This window comes from Echinops telfairi, unplaced genomic scaffold (genome assembly GCF_000313985.2).
Source record: "Echinops telfairi isolate 266 unplaced genomic scaffold, ASM31398v2 ScPeMD7_7;HRSCAF=31, whole genome shotgun sequence".
NCBI lineage: Eukaryota > Metazoa > Chordata > Mammalia > Afrosoricida > Tenrecidae > Echinops > Echinops telfairi.
The window spans coordinates 1885733-1899650 of NW_022103904.1; the positions used below are offsets into that span (position 1 = coordinate 1885733).

The following is a 13918-nucleotide window of genomic DNA, read 5'->3' on the forward strand; positions in this document are numbered from 1 at the left end:
ACCCTCCGTCTTTCCTTATTTATCTGACACCAACTGTTCCTTCCATAGCACTCTTCTATGCGGGGTTCAGTAAGTCACTGCAATGGCCACACCGAACTCACAAACTATACTCACAATTAAGGGTCTTAATAGAGAAGTGGAACAAGGGATATCATTGCTGATGTCAGATGGATCTTGGCTCAAAGCCGAGAATACTAGAAAGATGTTTACTTTGTTTTATTGACTATGCAAAGGCATTTGACTCTGTGGATCATAACAAACTATGGATAGTCTTGAAAAGAATGGAAATTCCAGTACACTTCATTGTGCTCATGCAGAACTTGTGCATAGATCAAGATGCAGTTATTTGAATAGAACAAGGAAATACTGCATTGTTTAAAATCAGGAAAGGTGTGTGTTTAGGTTGCATCCTTTTGCCATACCTATTACATATGGGCAAATGGATTATCTGAAGAATGTAGCACCAGGATTGGAAGAAGGTTTATTATCAACCTGAGATATGCAGATGACACAACCTTGCTTTCTGAAATTGTGGGTGACTTGAAGCACTTGCTGATGTGGATCAAGGATTGCAGCCATCAATATGAATTGCAACTCTAAAAAAATAAAATATTTTGCACAACTGGGCCAGTAAGTTGTTTCATCATAGTACAAAAAGAAAACATTGAAGTTGTCAAAGATTTCGTCTTGCTGGGATCCATAATCAGTGCTATGGAAGCAGCAGTCAAGAGATCAAATAACACATTGCATTGGGTAAATCTGCTGCACAAAACCTCCTTAGAGTGTGAAAAAGCAGAGAAGTTACTTTGAGGACTCGGGTGCATCTGACCCAAGCCCTGGTAATTTCAATTGCCTCATAGAACTGAACACTGGGCATGGGATAGGAAGATGAAGAAGAATCGATGCATTTGAATTAATGTGCTGGAGAAGAATATTGAAAGCACCATAGGCTGCCAGAAGAATAAACAAATCGGTTTTGGAAGAAGTACAGCCAGATGCTCCTTAGCAACAAGGATGGCTCGATGTCATCTCACATACTTTGGATATGTTATCAGGAGAGACCAGTCCCTGGAAAAGAATGTCATTCTTGGTAAAGAGGAGGGGCAGTGAAAAAACAGGAAAGTCCTTAATGAGATGGACTGCCATAGTGGCCGCACCAATGGGCTCAAGCATATGAACTATCATGAGGATGGTGCAGGGCCGGGCCGTGTTTCTTCCGTTGTACATAGGGTCGCTATGGAACCACCTTGATGGAACTTAACAACATTAGGAAAGTGAAGTTGCCATTAAGTCAGGATCGGTGGGCAGTAAAAGTATGATCATTGTTCCATAGCAGCACCTCTTCTTAGACAGCAACTGTGTCCCTGTCAAGTCCTCCCCTGCTCAGCCATGTTGTCCGGTGGCCTCTGCCTGCATGGGCCTGGAATGCAGTACCCTGACCTCCCTCACAGTCGCATAGTCTCAGGGCTGCTCTGCTCTTCTGATAGTCTTCTTGCCTCTGCTTCTGGTCTCAGCCCGGCTCCTCTGCTCTGTCCTATGGTCTCTGTGCCACAGCCTGCGGTGCCTTTGGTCTCAGCCTCCACCACTTCAGAAGGAGATCTCATCTTGAACGTGTGCCAATAGTGGCTCCTCTTATGATGGTCGTGGAATTTCTCTAAAGTTTCCAAGAGGGTTCTTATACACAGAGGAATAGCTTTGAAGAAGGTGTCTTTTTAGTCTTTCACCAGATCATACCCCCAAGGAAACAGGGTGGTAATGTGGTTCATACCTTGTATTAAAATAGAAACTTAAATCCACTTTAATCTTGTCCATTAGCATAGCTCAGAACTCCTTCCCACAAGTGATTATAACCAGGGCACAGAGGTTAGAATCCATAATACATCACATAAGGGACTGAGGCTAGGAGGGCCATATTAGGTGACTACATCTCAGTCTGTGTGAGTTGGAATTGACTCAATGGCACACCGCCACCACTACCACTACCACAATCCATACACTCACACACACACACAGATACATAATGCAATTTAGAATGTTATGCATTAAATGTATATGTCCCTCTTTAAGATTTCAATTTAAGAATTGGAAAAAAATTGATGCCATTATATTTAGCCTACCTAGAATAGTATTAATAACTTTTATAATCATTTTTATGTTCACTCTACATAGTGAACATAGTGGGTCATTTTCCTTGTGGATCATTCTGATTTCAAATATCCTTAGTGATTATCATGTAATGGTACCTATCAACAATAAAAATATTTTAAAAGACTATGTTGAAATACTATTACACAACTGCTATCATCTTCCTCTTCTTTTACCATTTCTTTTTATTGTACAGTAAATTATTTAATATGACCTTTCTAACCATAATCTTTGCAATTCCTATCAAATGATTATGGATTGCTGGTGGTGTAGGGTGTTACACACTGGGCTGTGTTCTGCATGGTTGGCAGTTCAACACCACCAGCAGTTCTATGGGAGAAAGACTGGGCTTTCTACTCCCATAAACAGTTACAGCCTCAGAAACATGGGGTGGGGTGGGGTGGGGTGTCTCTGGATTGACTGGATGGTAGTGAGTTTGAATATCAAATGACTATGCAAATAAGATGCTTGTGGCCCACCAAGGGGATTGGATAACTTGAATAAATTGCATGGCACCCTTGAGGGATTAGAGTCTCCAAATCAGGTGTGTGGAACTTTATAAGGAAATTGATCAGTTTTGCCATTCTGCTAGGCTTAAAACAGTGTTTGTCCCAGAGCAGAAAGAGGTACCTGACAACCCTCACTGAGAGGAGCCAGGCGTGCAGCAGCATACCCTAGGCTTTTGGGATCCCTGTGCTGAGCACCTCCTAGATTGAGGAGACAGAGAAGGAGCTGCAACTGAAGGTGAGCGCCAGCAAGCACAGTGGCAGAGGAACAGCAGCAACAGAGCCAGACCAGTCTGAGCCAAAGCTCCAGGCTTCCTGGGCCCCAGGGTGAGAAGGCTAAGCATCTTCAGGCAGGTGACGTGCTCTCAGGTATGAGGTGCCTCCTGGTACTTATTGGCATGCCTACCAGAAGGATGTCCTGACCAAAGAATGTATCCTGAGTGTTTTTGATCTTGACGTGTAACCAGTTACTTCCTTAGTCAACCCCATAATTGTATCATCTGTGAGCTCTGTGTGGTCATTGCAATGAATTCTCCACCCCAGCAGAGAGGACCAGCTGAGACATAGACATAGTGGAAAGGACAGCTGGTGCAGAATTGGTGAAAAGGTTGAAGGATGGGAGTACGCCTGACCTCTGCCTCATTGGAATCAGCCTTGGACAACTGATTCCGACAATGATTTTCCTTCCCCTTTGTGAACTTGGAGGCAGTTAGCACCCCAGCCCCACCCCCACCCCATGCCATTGTTACATCCTTCCTAGGCAGGGATTCACTCTCTTCAAGCTTTGTGTATCTGCTTTGTTTATTACTGATGGGGATGCCTGCTTAGTGTTTCCACTGGGCACAGCCTCTGCAGCTGTCCACTCGGCGGCCTTTGAGTCAGCATTGTTTCTCCAGACCCACCCGAACAATGAACAAGTCCGTCGTTCTCAGAAACTCCTTCATACCTGTTTCTGCACAAGCTTTTAGTACTGACACAAAAGGGCCGCTTTGACTATCAGTTACTGTTTCATTTGCATAGAGGGCAAAATCAAGCTAAGCATTTATTAAAACTGTTTTTACTAAATTATTAACCTATTTAGGGTACCTGACCCTTTAAATTGTTATTAGGCTGGATCAGAAAATAAGCCAGAAACATATGTTAGATGCCATTTTAGATGCTTCAGTTATCCTGAAGCCCTGGTGGTATAGTGGTTCTGCATTGGTCTGCAATCCGCATGGTCGGTAGTTCAAACCACCAGCAGCTCTGAGAGAGACAAACTGGGCGTTCTTCTCCCATAAACAGTTACAGCCTCGAAAACCCACATGTGGTCACTGTGAGTTAGCGCTGACTTAGTGGTATTGAGATTGGGTGTGGTAATTATCCTACTGGCACATGTTCAACTTCACTTTTATGGTCATTTTTATCTTCACTAGCATTATACAATGGATTCTTTTGTGTTCTAGATATCTTTAATGATTTCCTTTCTGTTTTAAGTTTTTAAAAGATAAGGAAAGTCAAGGTTCTGAATGAAGTAGTTACTTTAAGCATGAGGAGATTTTTACATTATGGGTCACAGGTCAGTAATTTGTTCAAGGAAATACTATGTTAATCTATATGTTCTCTTCACATGTGACATAGTAGAACATAGAGTATGTGTTGTTGGCAAGAATTTACTTCAAAATTATTTGGTGGACTATTGAGATTAAAAAATTGTTTAAAACCTATAATAGGAGAGTCTGAGGTTTGTCTGTCTGTTTTTAAGATCAATGTCTTTTCCTTTGCAGACATTCAGTGACCTTGTGGGAGGAGCTGGGAGGGCCTCCGTAGGAATAAAGAGGGCAGGGAAGCGATGGGGAGTGAATGATTGGAGAAGGCTGCTGTCTGTAGTATTGCCAGTGGAGAGAGAGTTAGTTCAACACTTAACCCACAGAAGTTCATTTTGTTGAGAGGAAAACAAGTACATGCTCTTATGTTGAAACTGAGAAAACGTTTAAATTCTCTTGCTCAAAAAACTCACTGCCATCAAGTTGATTTGGGACTCTTTAGTAGGAGTTATTATCCTAGTGATGAAAAATGAATTAAAGTAAAAACCATGGCTATCTGCTTTAAAATTGTAGATGAGAGTTGTTGTTTTTTTAAGGGGGAGGGTAGAGGAAAGAGTTTCTAGACAACACTGGACTTTCCTCTCGTTCTGTAAAAGCAATTTTTACCATCAGGTGGTGTGGTGGTTATGCATTGGGCTGCTAATCAAAACAACCAGCCACTCCTTGAGAGAAAGATGAGGCTTTCTACTCCTGTAAAGAGTTGCAGTCTTGGAAACCCACATGGGGCAGTTCTACCCAGTCCTATAGGCTCACTAGGAAATAAAATCATCTTGATGGCAGTGAGTTTGGTTTAGTATGTTGAACACATGGAGCCTTCCTAGCAGTGGGTTACATCTTCAGCTGCTAACCACAAGGTCAGCGGTTCAAAACCACCATCTGCTCCATAGCAGAGAGATGAGCCTTCTACTCCCATAAAGAATGTCAGCCTCAGAAACCCACAGGGGCAGTTCTGTTCTCTCCTATAGGGTCACGAGGAGTCAGAAACAACTGGACAGTAGTATGTTGAACATACATGTTCCACACAGATGTCCTTAGTTGACAATTGATCTGTAGCCTGCTATGATAAAACCCATTGTCAGGAGTCAATCCTATATAAAGTAAGATGTAGTTTCAGGGTCAATCAATTATTTAATGTGGTTCTTCTAGCCAAAGTCTCTAACATCCATTAAATAACCTTTTTCCTACATGATCTAGTAAGGAGGTGGGGGAAGGTAGTGAGAGGATTCACCTGCAAATTCTTGTTTTTGTCGTTAATCACAATATTGTGATTGCCATCCTGCCTTGTATAAAATGCACCCTCTGAAAAGCAAGGGGAGGGGGTCTCATTACTAGCAAGAGCCAGGAGTGGAGCTCACCCTCTGGATCCAAGATCCCTGCTCAGTCAGCCTCCTGGATCCATAAGACAGAACCTCAGAGGAGCAGCAGCAGAACCAGGAGCCAGATCATGGCACAGAGTAGTGGACTTCCCAACCCATGGGGCAAGGAAAACTGAGTGCTTTGGTGCAGGAGGCTGGGGTACCTCTGGGCACTTAATTGAGGAAACTGGGCTTGCTGACCCATAGAGTTTGAACTGAATGCCTTCACAGGTTGAGGCTTTCAGCAGACTGGTATATCCATTTGGGCATTTATTAACAGACCTGAGTGAAGTTGGTAACATGTCCTGATCAACAACTATCCTGAGGACTTTTTCACTGGCATTATGACTTGTAAACTTCCTTAGTAAACTCTTTAATCATGAATTTTGTTTGTCAATTCTGTGTAGCCATTGCAATGGATATTAGAACTCAGAGAAGTAAAATAGAGAACATTAATAAGACAGCACAGTAGTCAATATGGTTCTCTTAGCCATGATTCCTTATGTGACGTATTCTAACTCTGGACTCTATGCCTTTGGCTATAATCTTATTTTGAAGGAATTCTCTACTATGTTAATGGGGACAAGATTTAGGTGGGATTAATTTCTGGTTTTGGCAGAGTTTGTGAAGAAAATCACATCTTTTCTTTGCTGTAATCTGCTATCAGAGGTGTTCCTCTGTATATTAAAGCCATCTCAGACACAGGGAAACCCTAGGACCACGGGAAGAAGACCACATTTGAGATCTCTCTCTGTTGTGGCAGAGGCCAACACCAGAGACACCAGAGACAGTGGCATGGAGACAACAGGACAGAAACCATGAGACAGAACAGGGGAACAGTGACCAGACTATAGGACTGTAAGGCGAGTGACAGGTGAGCTTTCTGGTCTCCAGAAGGAGGCACATGCCAAGGGACAACATGGCTGGGAGGCTGAGGCCCAGAGAGTCTTGGCTGCTGGCTGAGGAGTGGTGGTGGTGTGGACCAATGACTGTATCCTCTTTACCCGATCCTGACTTTTGGTAACCTATTAACTTCCCTCATAAAGGCCCATAAATGTATTATCTGTGAGCTCTATGCGGCCACTGCAATGAATTATGGAGCCCAGCATAGAAGTAAAGTGTCATGGGCGGAATGGTTGGTGTCAGAATAGGGTAAAGAAGGATGGAGGGTGAAGGCTTGTCTGAGTCCTGCCTCGTGGCAATAGGGAAGCTAGAGGAGGTCAGATATGTCCACATCCCCATGCCATGTACTATAGAGGGTTTCTGGAGTTGTAAATCATTCCTTGAGCAGACAGCCTCATCTTTCTGGCTGGTTTGATCCACTGACCTTTCAGTCCAATACTTACAAGACAGTGTGACCAGGGCTCCATTATTATAAAAGGAACAAGACAACTCTAGTTGCAACATCTCAAAGCCTCATGGCCAGCTGTAAAGCCATTCCTTGACTCATATGTATATATGTATGTTCCTTTTATCTTTTTAACCAAAAGACTGATTCTTTTTATCTGATAAAAACCCTAACAGAAAATTTTCAGTGATGTTAACTACATGAAGGAAGATCAAGAGAATGGAATGCTTCCCCACCCCCAACCCCTCCACTATGTCTATATTTGGGAGAAAGTCTTAAGTGTAAGTCAAGTAAAGGACTGCTTTGTGAATTCACCTCTATATTTTCACCTCAATGTAGCACAAAATTCATGGGAAAATTCTTGCGGCATTTTTGGTTGGGGTGGGGTCAGGACTAATACCTGGCATAGTTACAAAGCATCAGTTATCACATTTTCATTTGACCCTAAGTTAAGAGGAGAATGAGTCAGGATGAGGAGGGTTAGCAAGCTCAGTAGACATGAGCAGCAGGAGAAAAGAGGTAAGGTTCAAACAGAATCAGGAGGCCAGTTTGGACTTTGAATTCTTGGAAATGAAGCAATTCCAACTATAGATTAGATTCTGAGAATGGCCATACTCATAGATGGATGGGTAGAGGAGAAGAGGAGGTCAATACAGCTGGAAAGTTTGAGAGTCCTGAGACCAGCGGTAGAGATTAGAATCACTGAGAATTCACCAGCAGACATTTTCTTTTCATTTTTCCTCCTTGCCTTAGGACAGCGAGAGACCAACAGCTGCACCTTAGATAGGTGCTGCAATAGCTTACCCTGTCTAACACAGGTGCTCACAGCTTTTAGGCCCTAGTTGCTACTCCACAAAATAGAAAGTAGAACATTGTGTTTGGGACACACAATGACAGTTGACCTTGGTGTGCCTTGAGATTGTGCTCTGGAGCCTCCACAGTGACTCATTCCCTCCAGGTGTTTAGTGTAAGGTTTTCATAACTTTGCTCTTTGTATGCTCCACTATAATCAGGGTGATATTTGCAGCAATGGTAGATGCATATCTGCAACAGTAACCATTTCCTGAGGGCCTGTGATGTACCTGGCAAGGGATGATGTCCGGTTGTGAGAAACAAAGGAGAGACAGAGATGCCATGAACACCAAATGTCTCAGGGTCAATGAGAGAGTAGAGCCATAGCCTGAAAGTAGTACATAACAAGGGAGGTTTCTGAAGTTCTTAGTTATAGGTGTACAGTGAATCTAGCACATTCTAGCAAATTTAAGGAGCTATCCTCTTTGATGCTCAGTAAAGGGACTTTGATGGGCATTGAAACAATGTTCTTTGCTGTACACTGGAACATCGACAGCTCTTGTGTATATTTGAGAGGTAACATCTTGAAGATGGGACTAATAAAATTGTGGCTGTGAAATCCAGATATGAAGTGTTGAGTTTTCAATATGTAAAATACAGTGCAGTGAGTATATAAAAATGGCATGGCAGACGCGTCTGACCTCCTCTGGCTTCACTCGGAGGAAGCATGAAGATCAAGTGTCTAAGGCTGATTCCTATGAGGCAGATGTCAGATAAACCTCCCTTTCCTTTAACCAGTGGTCCTCAACCTTCCTCATGTTGCGACCCTTTAATATTCATCATGACCTATTGGTCCAGTTGTGAGGATTTTGCTCTTCTTTACATTGTCATAATCCACAATGAAGACTCCAATCTTTGATCTACATCAGCAAGTCTCTAAGTCTTCTTACTTTCAGTGTATATTTCAGGTTGTTAAAGAGCCTTCCTCCAATATTGATGCCTTATTCTTCATATAATCCAGTTTCTCTGATTATTTTCTCAACATACAAATTGATTTAGTATGGTGAAAGGATACAACCCCAATACACACCTTTCCTGATTTAAACCATACAGTAGTCCCTTATTCTGTTTGGATAACTACCTCTTGATCCATGTACTAGTTCCTCATGTGCCCAATGAAGTAGGCTGGAATTCCCATTCTTCTCAAGACTATCCATAATTTGTTATGATCTCACAGTCAAATGCCATGGCATAGTCAATAAAACACAAGTAAACATCTCTCTGGTATTTTTTGCTTTGAGTCAAGATCCATTTGACATCAGCAATGATATCCCTTGTGTGTTAGACAGCGTTCTCTGGAGAAACAAAACCAGGACACTAATAATTTGTAAATATTTACATAGATAGATAACATAATAAATAAACAGTTAATCTGTAAAACAGTACAAATAGTTCAGTGCAACTCACTTCCATGAGACAGCTAGTACACCTGAGTCCTTCAAATCTTGAGGGCCGCCAGGTAGTCCTCTGTAGAGCAATTCAGGCTATCTGGTCACAGGCAGCAAACAGCAAGCAGGTCACCAACAATCAGCCAGATGACAGGGTCCGACAGTCCTCAGCTCAAGAGATATACCTTCAGTAGCGTAGCGAAGCAGGTCTTGAAGGAACCTCAAGTTATAGCGACACAGTCCATGGGTAAGCGTCCCACAGATAGTGTAGCTTGCAAATGGAGGCACAGAACAAGCAAGGCAGTGGAACACTTGTCAGATGATCAAAGAGCAAGAGAGAGACAAGGCTCCTCAAACCATTTATCTCTCCGCCCTTCAACTAATCCCGTATGTGTTCATTTGCCATGTTGGTACAACAAAGCTACCTGTCACACCTGGTCACATGCCTTCTTCTGAACCAGACTTAAATCTCTGGCAGCTCCCAGTCAATGTACTGCTGGGACTGTTGTGATTTTCAGCAAAATTTTACTTGTTTGTGATAGCAATGATATTGTTCTATAATCTGATAATTCGATTGGGTCACTTTTCTTTGGAATGAGTACAAATATTGATCTCTTCCCGTCAGTTGACCAAGTAGCTGCCTTCCAAATTTCCTGGCAATGAGAATGCTTTCAGTGCTTCATCAGCTTCAAATATTTCCACTGGTATTCCAACCATTCCTGGAGTCTTGATTTTGGCTAATGCTTTCAGTATAGTTTGAACTTCTCCCTTCAGTACTATTGGTTCTTGCTTATATACTACCTCCTGAAGTGGTGGGGTGTCAACTCGTTCTTTTTGGTACAGTGACTCTTATATTCTTTCCATATTCTTTTGATGCTTTCTGCATCATTCAATATTTTGCCCATAGAATCTTTCAATACTTGAGGCTTGAATTTTCTCTTTCAGTTTAAGATATGCTAACTTTTTGGGTTTCTAACTCTTAGTTTCTTAGAAAATAGTACATGAATGAAGAAAGGCAATGAAAGAATAAGACAAAACCAACCACACCAAAAAGCAGAAAAAGGATAAAAGTTGAAATTCACAGACAAGTAACACAAGCCAATATGAAGTTCTAATCCACTAGTAATGCACTAGAAATGCAAATGAAAATGTGATACTTTTATGTATAAACAAAAAATGGCAACAGTTTAAAAGAGTCCCCTTACTGAGGCAGCTATGGAGTAGTAGGCTTGCTCCATATACTACCGACTACGGTATGGCTTTTTCCTTTCTTTTTTTCTGGAAAGGCTTTATTATTACTGGGGTGGGGGGGACAGGGTGGCACTCAGTCCCTCTTGGCAGTGGCCGTCCTCGTGGTGGCCAGCACTGTGCTCAGCTCCTCTCTCTTCCTCTTGGCGTGAATGTGTGTCCCCACCTGCTTCTTGCTGAACTTAAGTGCCCACTTGTCCTTGGAGACCTTGAGCAGCCCCATGCCCTTCACTCTTAGGGTGCTGAAGCCACACACCTCCTGGATCCTGTCCTGCACGAACTTGGGGTGCTCGGTGAGGCACCCATGGCAGCGGCTGTGCCTCGGCTTGCTCACGTTCTTGGTCACCTTGTGGCCATGGTCGAGGCCCAGGCCATATGGTAGCGCACAGCCACGGCTGCTACTCTTCGATGGCTGCGCGGCAGAAAGTGCAGTACTGTATATCTTCTTATACTGTGGTAAACACATTTTAGTGCCTGGTAAAATATTGAAATATCTATTATTAAATGGTCCACTAATCCCAGGTTTATTACTCAGAGAAAAATCTGTACCTGTGTACACGAGGTAAACTATCCATTGTATCATGGGATCATTGACAAAAGAAATTGGAAATAAGTTAAATGTTTATTTATAAGACAATTAACAAATAACTTATAAGATATTCATAAGAGAATATAGCAATGAAGATGAATGAAATATAGCTATATATACCAATGAGGACTCTTACAAATATAATATCCAGAAGAAAAGAAAAAAGGCAAATTGAATAAAAAGCAAGAAAGATACATAAAGTGAAGGTAAAATTTATGTTACTATTCATTGGATGGTGCAAGATACAGCAAAAAGAAATACATAATAATAATAATAATAATAATAATAATAATAAGGGTTCCTGGTAGGTGGTAGGGAGGTGGAAGGAGGGGATAGAGGGGAGCTGCTATCAAAGAGTTCAAGAAGAAAGAACATGTTTTTAAAATTATAGTGGGAGCAATTGAACAACTATGCTTGATCTAATTGAATTATGGATTGTTATAATATCTCTAAGAGCTCCCAATAAAATGATAAAAGATGCTAAAAATTATGTCACCGTTTTATTGTTTGTAGAGCAATATATGTAAGACACTTTAAATTGCATATCTTTGTTACATAAGTATACAATATGTTTCACATATGTACTCAAAGATCTGTAGTGAAAGTATACAAACATCATGAGAATAATCATCAAAATGAGGAGAGAAAGATGATGCTCTCTGTTCCAATAGAGACTTACAGCCTCAGGAACCCCACAGAAGATTGTTCTACAACTGCATGGTAGAGGGTGGGATCCTGTGTCCCAAGGCTGGACACAGGAGACTTCAATTACATACGTAATATTTTATCTTAAACCAGGAGTATTTCATAACACAAAACAGAAGATAATTCTGGATGATAAGCCAGAGCATGAAGTGCCAAGGGCTAAGAATGGAAGTAAGGACACCCGTCGGAAGGTAACTGTGGTCCTCCAGGAGAGCAGAGGCGAGGACCTAACAGAGTTTCTGGCACAGAGTTTGTGTTGAACAAATAGGAACTGTTGGACTTTCAAACCCACCCAGTGGTACAGAAAAGCCCACGCACGATCTTCCTCCATTAAGATGGTTATTGTGTTCCTTTGAGCTGATTCCGACCCATAGCAACCTTCTATGACAGTAAACCTGCCCCGCGTTTCCTAGGCTGTAAAACTCGCCAGGTCTTTTCTCCCATAGAACTGCGGATAGATTCAAACTGCCAGCTCTTTGGTTAGCAGTTGAATGCTTAATCATTGTGCCACCAGGACTCCTTTCTATTAAGGTTACAACCAAGAAAATCCAATGAATTCGCCACAAGTGAAACTCTATTTGACCTGCAAAAAATGTTTAAACACACACACACAATTGTGGTGATGATGATAGTGGCTACTATTACTATTAAAGTTAGGGTAAAAACTAAAGACCTAGGGGGATTGAGAGGGATGAGTGGCTAAATTACACTGTATGCTCTATATGGTTCTTTTGGACTTGGCTCACGCGTGTGAAGCAGTTATCACATGGAAACTGACAAGAGGCAAAAGCCTCAGGCACAACAGCTACATAATTTTCTAATGACTCATTTTCCACTGTTAGTCCACACTACCCTTTCCTGTCTTACACTTACAAAATAAAGCACCATATATTGTTTTGTGTATTCTCAACAAAATAAAAAGAATTCTATTAAAAATCTAAGCTTCTTTGTCATACAAGTAGCATATTTTGAATGAAATTAATAATTAATACTTCATACATGTGTGCTGTCTTATCACTTAATAAAAAACACTTTGTATCTCTCAAATTTTCATCTGACCTTACCAATGCTCAGGACACTTGAATGAATACTAGACAAAAATTCAAAGAAGTTAAATCAGAGAAACGACCTGGTGCCCAGGAACTTCATGAAATCCTATGTTAAATACTTTATTAAATGGGCATTTTTATATATAGAAGTTCAGTTTCAATCTATTTTAAAAGGAGGCCACGATTACCCCAAAAGTTATAAAAAACAACAACAGTGGCTTAATTACCCAGGATCCTGGTGAAGCTGGGACCACAATCGAATTCTTCCTATCTCTCAGCCCGAAGTCTTTTCATTGCCACCAGTTCAACTTGGCTCAGCCATGTTGTCCTGTTGTTCCGTGGAGTTGATCCTTACAGTAGTCATAGGGTGGTGGCTGAGTCACAACAGAGTCGACGGCAGTGAGTGTTTGTTGTTGTTGAATCTTTATGGGAACAGATTGGCAGACATGTTTACCTCACGGAGCTGCTGCTGGATTCAAAGAGTTAACCATCAGAGTCCCTTGGCTAGGCTATATTACCCAGTTACTTAATAAAATACTAATCTAGGTGTTGGTGTGGAGGTATTTTGTAGTTGTGGTTAATATCTCCAGTAAATTGAACTTAAGGAGATTACGCAGGTGGGCCTCATCTACTCAGAAGAAATTCTGCCTCAGGATTACACAGCAACTCCTTTCTAAGGGTCCAATCCTGCTGGTCTGGATTTTTTCCTTGTTATACATCCTACTAGTTTTATCTGTAGAACCCTACCTGATAAAATATCTAGAACAGTGCTTCCCAAAGTGGGCAGCTAGGAACACGCAGATATCTATACTTTATCCTGAATTATGGGGTACAGTACACAATTTTTAATTGATAGGGGGACACTGAGTAATTTTTCTTCCAGAAAAGAGGGTGGGTGGTAGGCCAATTAAGTTTGGGAACCTGTGATTTAGAACATCAAACTTTAAAGATATCTTTGGTGACATACATTTTCGAATGTTTGTTGTCTGCTAAAATGCAAGTTTATTAGAAGTACTGAAACATCTTACTTTGGGGTACATTTAGGTGTGTTCAGCTATTGGATGTAATCTACATGGGTGTTACTTTTCAGATGAATGTGTTAAGAACTGTTACCTTTACAAGCCCTACCCCAGACTTGCTAAACAAG

At 41.5% G+C, this 13918-nt stretch overlaps 1 protein-coding gene across 1 annotated transcript; it reads right to left on the minus strand.

Annotated features, from left to right (window-relative positions):
- Positions 1–10504: 10504 nt before the first annotated feature.
- On the minus strand, positions 10505–10894 carry LOC101645962 (60S ribosomal protein L36-like). The gene has a single exon (XM_045286280.1). It carries the CDS (start codon positions 10892–10894, stop codon positions 10505–10507), a length of 390 nt encoding a protein of 129 aa, XP_045142215.1.
- Between the last annotated feature and the right edge of the window lie 3024 nt (positions 10895–13918).

What these genes read in the sequence shown, in the direction of transcription:
- LOC101645962 (XM_045286280.1), bottom strand. Translation starts at nt 10,894, where the DNA reads ATGTGTTTACCACAGTATAAGAAGATATACAGTACTGCACTTTCTGCC.